The sequence below is a fragment of the Nematolebias whitei genome, chromosome 9 (assembly GCF_014905685.2).
Source record: "Nematolebias whitei isolate Nwh7 chromosome 9, NemWhi1, whole genome shotgun sequence".
Taxonomy (NCBI): Eukaryota; Metazoa; Chordata; class Actinopteri; order Cyprinodontiformes; family Rivulidae; genus Nematolebias; species Nematolebias whitei.
In genome coordinates this window covers 43,544,124-43,552,114 of record NC_056506.1, presented here as the reverse complement: position 1 = coordinate 43,552,114, position 7,991 = coordinate 43,544,124, and the positions used below count along the sequence as shown (strand labels likewise).

The 7,991-nt window shown below is 38.7% G+C and overlaps 1 protein-coding gene across 1 annotated transcript in view; it reads right to left on the bottom strand.

Annotated features, from left to right (window-relative positions):
- Positions 1-1,659, bottom strand: part of mppe1 (metallophosphoesterase 1) — a 9,611-nt gene extending 7,952 nt beyond the window's left edge. Inside the window, exons 1-2 of the mRNA XM_037681866.1 lie at positions 1,316-1,659; positions 1,113-1,221 (exon numbers count right to left, since the gene is read on the bottom strand). Coding sequence (XP_037537794.1) covers positions 1,113-1,221; positions 1,316-1,554 — 348 coding nt within the window. The 5' untranslated portion in view covers positions 1,555-1,659. The remainder of the gene's footprint in view (positions 1-1,112; positions 1,222-1,315) is intronic.
- Positions 1,660-7,991: the final 6,332 nt, after the last annotated feature.

Below are 7,991 nucleotides of genomic sequence, written 5' to 3'. Positions count from 1 at the left end.
TCAGTTAGCATTTTTCTTTTTTTTATATGGGTTTTGTTTAGCTTTTAAACAGTTTGCTGCTTTTAGTTAATGTTTAATATGTTTAGCTTCTGGCTAGTGTTTTGCTATTTTTAACTTTTTGTGCCTTATTAGCTTTTAGTTAGCATTTTGCTACTTTGAACTAGCATTTTGCTACTTTTAGTTAGCATTTTTTTGTTTTTATATGGGTTTTGTTTAGCCTTTAATAAACAGTTTGCTGCTTTTAATTAATGTTTGTGCCTTCTTAGCTTTTAGTTAGTGTTCTTCCAAATTTTATGCATTTCTTTTAGCTTTTAATGAACAGTTTGCTACTTTTAGCTCGTATTTAACATGTTCATCTTCTGGCAAGTGCTTTGCTATTTCTAGTTAACTTGTGCTTCTTTTAGCATGCATTTAGCTAATTTTAGTTTGCATTTCAAAAGTTTTTGTAGCTGTCCAGTGCTCACGATATAGTCAGAATTCATATTAGGGGTTAGAAATTCACAAATATAAAAACAAGCATTGTTAATGAGCAATCAGGAGTTAATATATTTTATTAAAAATAAAAACAAAACTTCAGATCAAGTTCTCCTGAATAAGGACAGCCGGTCTAAAACATATGTCCTCAACATTAGGATAGATCTCAGGAATATGCAGAATATTTTTTATAAAGGACAAGCTTCAGCATGTTGAATAGTGACAGAGCTTTTCTGAAGCCGATAAAAAAGCAAATAAAGGAATAGTTTAGGATAATGTGTTTAGTAGAATGTACAATCACGATTGTGCTGTTTTCTGTCATTTAATTCCCTGTTTTGGACTAATAACCTTTTTTTTTTAAATAAATAACCAAAATTTTATTCACAAAAGCTGCAACAAGCAAAAAAAAAAAGCAATTTATTTGGCCTTTGGTTTTGATGTGCCACCCCACGGATTTTTAGTGCCCCCCCAACACGGCCACCCCACTAAAACATTTCTAGTGGCGCCACTGTTCCCACTGCATGTATTATTATTAATATAGAATAAAAACTTTGTGTTTATTACATGAGGACCCACAGAGTCGTGGCAGGCCTCGGAATGTTTATTGCTGTTTGTTTCAGACAACAGGGAGCTCTTACCTTCTGCGAGCTCCACTTGCCTTCGTCGAAGATGTCCCCGAGGATAAAGACCACCTCGGGCTGCAGCAGCCACAGGGCGGTCTGGAAAGCTCGCTCCATCTGCCATTCCCTGCGGTTCGACCACAGCAGGCGGCGTCATTTATCCTTGTTCACGCTCAGCATCATCATTATTAATTAATAAATAAATAATATGACGGCCTCACCTCCGCAGCTTGTCGAACCAGTGTCCCCCCACAGCCCCGAGGAGGTGGGTGTCCGACAGAACCATAGCGCGCACGGCAGAGTCCGCCCCGCCGGTGCCCTCTCCGTCCCGCGCTCGGCCGAGCTTCGGCCACGCGCACTGGAAGATGGCCGGGAAGTAGATGAGGTACTCGCAGAAGAAGAAGGCGCCGACGACCACCAGCAGCGCCGCGACCCCCGGCTTGGCGCTGAGCCTCAACATGTCTCCGTTAGTCGGTGAGCGGGATGCCCCGGACTAGAGCTCAGACGGCGGCGGTGATGGAGCGGTCCATGACGGGGCATCTTCAGTCCCGCTCCGGAGCCTGGAGGCTTCAGGTGTTCGGCATCTTAAACGGCTCGGAAAATAAATAAATTAAATTAAATAACAAACAGCGTCGAATTCGGTGGAGCCCCCCCCAAAAAAAAAAACAAAAACAAACAAAAAAAAAAAACAGGAGGAGCTGATAGAAAGTTTTTTTAAATAAAAAAATACATATTACTATTTCTGTTTGTTTGTTTGTTTGTGAGAGAGCGCGAGCATCCTACAGCAGCGCTCAACCGTTAAGCTAAAACAGCACTTCCGGTGCCGCTTTTCAAAACAAAGCGGTGAAAACGCTCCCTACCTGCATGATACATGCGCACAAAACGTCTTATTTTGAAGTCGCCATTTTCATCATGTCTACAATTTTAAAGAAATTACTGCCATTTTTATTTGACGCTTTTCGTGGCAGTCATGAACAAATAGCCCACAACACAAAGCAGCACTTATTCATTCGTTCAACCTTTATTTATATTTATACAGGTTAGTCTCATTGAACCTGGAAGAGACACCTGTTTCAACAAAGAGCACAAATGAGGTACAAACAATCGACAATCATATAAAAAGCATATAAAATGAAAAGTAAATGGGAGAAATTATATAAAAACGAAACAAAAACAGATACATTATAAAATACTAAAAACAGGAACACATGGTTTTTGCCACGAACCAGGTTTTTGCAAACCTGTGCAAAACAACCAGCCAGTGAAGTAGATTTTATTTCCTTGTTCCTTTCATCCAAATATATATTCAAACTTCCTTTCTTGTACCAGTTATTTTAGAAACATTTATTAAACTACCACAGGATGAATACACACTGAAGATACTTTAATCCCAGAGTTTGGACTAAAATCATTTCAGGATGAGAAAATATTGTTGCAGCAATATCATTCGATACTATGGAATGTCACGCTTAAAATATACACTGACGGGCAACAAAAATAAAAAAGTCGCCACCAAAAAATAAAAGGTCACACACTAATATTTTGTTGGGCCGCCTTTTGCTTTGATTACAGCGTGCATTTGCTGTGGCATTGTTTCGATAAACTTCTGCAATGTCACAAAATCTATTTCCAGCCAGTGTTGCATTAATTTTTTACCAAGATCTTGCACTGATGACTAGACACTAGGCATGATGGGTGCATCAGGATTCATTCAGGATTCTTTTCCAGCCACATTTCTTCCTTGAAGACGATGGGTCCCCACTATCTTTCCAGTTTTTAATAATGCATTGGACAGTTCTTAACTAATTTTAGTAGTTTCTGCAATAGATGTTTTCTCTGCTTGATGCCAATGATTTGACCCTTCTCAAACAGACTGGCATCTTTTTCCACGACCACACGATGCGTCTTTCAACATGGTTGTTTAAGAAATGAGAAGCAACTCATTGCACCAGTTGGGGTTAAATAACTTGTTGCAGCTGAAAGATAATCGTCCATGCAGTAAATATTCAAAAGGAGACTCGTACCTATTTGCTTAGTTAAATCCAGGTGGCAACTTTTTGGGGGGCCAGGCAGTGTATGTTGGAGATGACTCTCAGCTACTACCAAATCTAAGCTCAATATCTGCAAAACTGATGGAGTTACGGCCATTTTTGTGTTAGTTTAAAATCGACTTGTCTTGTGTCCATAGTGAATTAGATTGGCAACAAATGGTTAACAGTTTTAGAGATATATTCATTGATTAAAAACTATTTTGTAGTGGGTGTGCTAACTGAACCAGCAATACAGTAGTGAAAATTACTTAAATGTACAGAAATTCTTCCAAGTTCTGGGAAAATATGCATGAAAATATATTTTAAAACGGTTTGCTTTTCTGTTTTTATTTTTTAAAGGCATTTTATTTTTATTTTTTAGTTCAGAATCAGTGTTTTACTTTGAAAGAAACGCTAACTTCCGGGTTTTTCTTGCTGAGACATGGAAACTTGACACATTGAAAGAGACCAGGAGACAAAAAAAAAAAAAAAAATCTCACACACACACAACACCTGAGCTGCAAGTGATTTAAGGAAAACTCATCAATAATCTGAGCACGATGATGTTTTTGTTTATCATCAAAAATCTGATGAGGGGACTGAGAGGACAGACAGATGGACAGGAGACAAACAGGACAAAGTTGATTAAGTGATTTAGAGGATTTACAGTGATGTGCAGGTCTCTCTTGTAAATGAGTGGCTCAATGAGACTAATCTGTATAAATAAAGGTTGAATGAATGAGATCAGCAGCTGGTTCTGGCATCAGGGTGCAGATACCTGCTCAACCAGTTGGACAACAGGAAGGAGGTTTACTGTAAACCTGACCTGAAAAGCTATAAGCAGAGATAAAACTGCTGGAAATCATAAGGAACTTTAATATAAACATTTATAATTATTTTAAAAAAGCACCTCAGAGAGACATAACTTACAGTATAGTTCAAATGGCAAAAAAAAGGTGTTTTTAATTGTATTTTTTAAATGTAAACCTACTATAGTTACTAAAAATGCTGTAGTGTTTATGTATTAATGTTGCAACTGCATTTGTACGATTATTATTCATAATCCTCGTGATTAAAAAATATAAAAAATTTAAGTAATGAAAACTAGAACATGAGACTGAGTAGAAACCGTTCAAACCTTAAAAATCAAGTTATTTTCGCTCAATATGTCTCAAATACCTGAGCTGTAAATATGTTTGTGTGAGCTGGCTGTGGCAGCCATCTTGAACTGGACTGACTCCAAAGGCCCTTAATCATAGGCGCAGATTTCAGAATCCAAGTTTCTATAACTTACAGAAGATAAGCTAAAAATATGTTTTTAAATTGAATTATTCTTTTTTTTTATCTCATCTAGTCGTAAACGTTGGACACGTTTAGCCAGAATGAAACGTTTTTAAAGAGAAGATCGTCATCCGGAGCATCGTGAGGTTGCTAATCTTAGTGCACGAACATGTTTGGACGGTTTGCTCCACATTTTTGTTCAGCTACAGTTCACTTGGACGTGAATTACCCTGATCGAGCTTGAATTTCTGGTTCTGTTTTCGCTCTTACCTGCGAAACAAAAACAGCCCAGGGCTTCAGAACCTGTCAGTCAAACAACAGGTCGTTTCATTAGATTTTTAACCATCACAAATAAGAGATCTATTAAAAAAAAACAATAATTAGTTTTCATTACATCTAAAAATGTCAAGCTGAAACGTGCTTCATGTATTTAAAGCTCCAACCCTGACCTCCAATAAAGAGGTTTGGTAACTCAGCTCCATGTGGCCCAAACCATACACCTGTCCTGAGAACCTCCAGGAGGACATGGGGACAACTGTCTCCACGCAGGCTGGAGACAAAGCTGTGGACAAACTCAGATCAGGGTTATCCCGGACCGCTGAACATCCCACAGAGCTTCATTAAATCCATTACCAGTAAGTGAAAGGACCTCAACACAAACTAATATTAAACTAACACACATGTGCACCTCACCTGTGCACTATCTTTATAAAATCAGCTAAAGTGAAGTTTTTAGTTAAAAGTTCTTGCATTTTTTTTTTAAGTCCAAGGCCTTTTTTAAATGGATTATGTTTTATTGTGAAGCACTTGCTGAGTTTTATCTGAGAAAAGTGTCGTATAAATCAACTTTACTCACAAGAGATGAGAGGGTCTGTCACCTTCAGCTGCACGAGGAAGAAGTCATTACTCAACATGAAACGTCAACAAAAAGCTGAAAGGTTTGGAGATCAAACTCCAACTTTATTGGTCGAGTTTGACCCAAACCTAACGCTCCTCGTCACGCTGAGAACGCCATCCCCACACTGGAGCACGGCGGTGGCAGCATCATGCTGTGGGGATGTGTGCCATGAGCAGAGACTAAGAAACTGGTTGGAGTAAAACAAGTTAGATGAAGCAAAACCCAAATAAACTCTGTTGGAGTTTTCCAGATGGCAGGTTTGGAGGTTCGTTTTCCTGCAGGATGCCGACCCTGAACGCACCACTGAAGATACTCCGCTGGCCGAACGCACACGAACGCCCCACACTTTTTGTTTCATGCTTTGTTTTACTTTAAAGGGGAACAATTCAGTAATAATACACTATTTCAAACATGCTGAGATTAATTTTCTTTTTAACATTTAAAGTTGTGTTTTGCCTTAAAATATATATTTTTTTCTTTTTTAAACTACAGAAATTCAAATTTAGCTCATTTTATTGTTTAAATAATAATAAACGTGTGAGACTTTGACACACGAGGTCAAACATTAACTCATTTAATAAAAAAGGCAGGACTAAGAGGAATAAACGTCTGAGGGATGTGGTTTAGAAGGTTTAAGGTAAAGTTTTGACATTTTGTGTTCTTTGTTAATCTGTGGTTCAGTGGCTCAGCGGATCCGTTTTCTCCTCACACAGTCGGCATCGACACCTCTGCGGTCGGTTCTTTCTGCCAGCCACGTTTTCAGGAAACGGCAAACTACAGTTTGGTTTTCTTTATGATCCAAACAAAAGAACATTATCTGCCGCTGACCTGAATCAAGCGTTTAAACTCCAACATGTAGATTTTAGCTGCTTCAAGCCGACTGTCTACTTTAATTTAATATTTTAAAAACAATAAACCAAACTTTGGCTTGTAAACTGGCTCAGTCACATATGAAATGTCTCAGGATTTTTGCTACAGTTACTGTAAGCTACGCAGCTCAGGGGGCAGACATGCATAAATTAAAGTTATAATTAATAAACCAAGTATTACAATGATCTAAAATTGTTTATTTTACAGCATTGAATCATAAATGCAATAAACAGAACCTAGAAGTGTAATTTAAAGAATGTATTTTTCAAGATTTATTTCCCTGCAGTAAAATTAGTGATATTCTAATGTGAGACAATATTAAAAACAATATGAAATATTAAAAATAAAATGACAAACCATGCCTCCTATTTATCCTAAATAAATGTAACTGACGAATCTTTACACTTGTCAGGTTTTGAACTAAAACCCAGAGAGAATGGACTGAGAGGAACAACTCAAGGCTCGTACGAAAAGGAACAGTGTTTGAATAATAAGGTTCAGTCACTGAATCTGGAACCCTGGAGGACAAGGGGAGAGGTGAGTATGGTTCTGATGATCCAGAAGGTGAGTATAATAAGAATCTTCAGCTCTTATGGGAGGTACTGAAGATGAGAGCGTGGCTCAGTAGGTTCCAAGAAACACGAGAGACCAGTCACAGGATGATTCAGGAGTCGTTGGGCAGTGGTTGGAAAGTGAGGAGACAGCTGCAGGAGTCACAAGCTGATCCTTGTAAGTAGATGAACCGTTGCGGAGTGTAGCAAGAGATCCAGGAGGACGAGGAGGTCCGAGATAACCAGGAGGCAGGAGACAACAGGAGTCGAGCTGCAACAGCGCAGGAGTGGTGTCTCCTGCAGCCTCTTATGCTCCAGCCTCTCGTTGGTGGTGATGGTCCTCAGGTGCGGTTGGTTGAAGTCATCATGTGACTTGGAGCTGTGGAGAAAATGCTGAACTCCTACAACGCTCATCAAAAGGATAGTTACATTACATAATAATAAAGTTTATTTTATCAATTCAATTCAATTCAAAAATAATTTATTAATCCCTAAGGGAAATTAAATGTTTTATCTCGCTATCCTTGTTTCATTAGGAGATGTTATAGATACTGATGGATGTAAGGAAGGATCTCCTGTAAAGGTCTGTCCCACAATGGAGCCGAAGAAAATGGCCGCAGATGCCATCCGATCTGTCCACCCAGACTCGGCTGGCCTCTCGGTTCCCCCGGAGCTGCAGGATCACCAGAAGGCTCAGCAAAATTCCTCCGAGAGCGATGGTCACTCCTTCCAGCAGCCTGCCGAGCTCCTCATTGCTGCAGATCCTTCTGCTGTCACGAGCCACGTTTCCTGCCAGTTCCAGGATTTCAGCAGGCACTTGAGCAGAGACAGCAGGGAGATGGGAATGCATCTACATCGCCTCCTTTTCAACTCATTTGAAATTTGGGGCTGTAGATGAGATATAATTTGAGCTTTGAGATGGTAATCGGCAGCTCCTGGTTGTAAAAACCACCTTGTTGTCATGGTTACGCATCATGACAAATGTCCAAAAGTAAAAAAAAAAAAGTTTCAGTAAAAAATCCTTCCAGCTGCACAGCATCCGACACAAGGGTTAACAAAGAACAAATAAACAAGAAATCCTTATTAGTTAATTAAATCTAATTACTTAAAACTACACCTTGGAAATAGCTTTATCCAAATTATTATTCTTTGTTATTTGTGTTTTTACTGTTGATGTTTGTATTCTATTTTTCATGATTATTTTAGTAAAAAACAGATTTTAATTTTAAAAATAAACAAACAAAAATACAGATTGTAATTTTAAAAA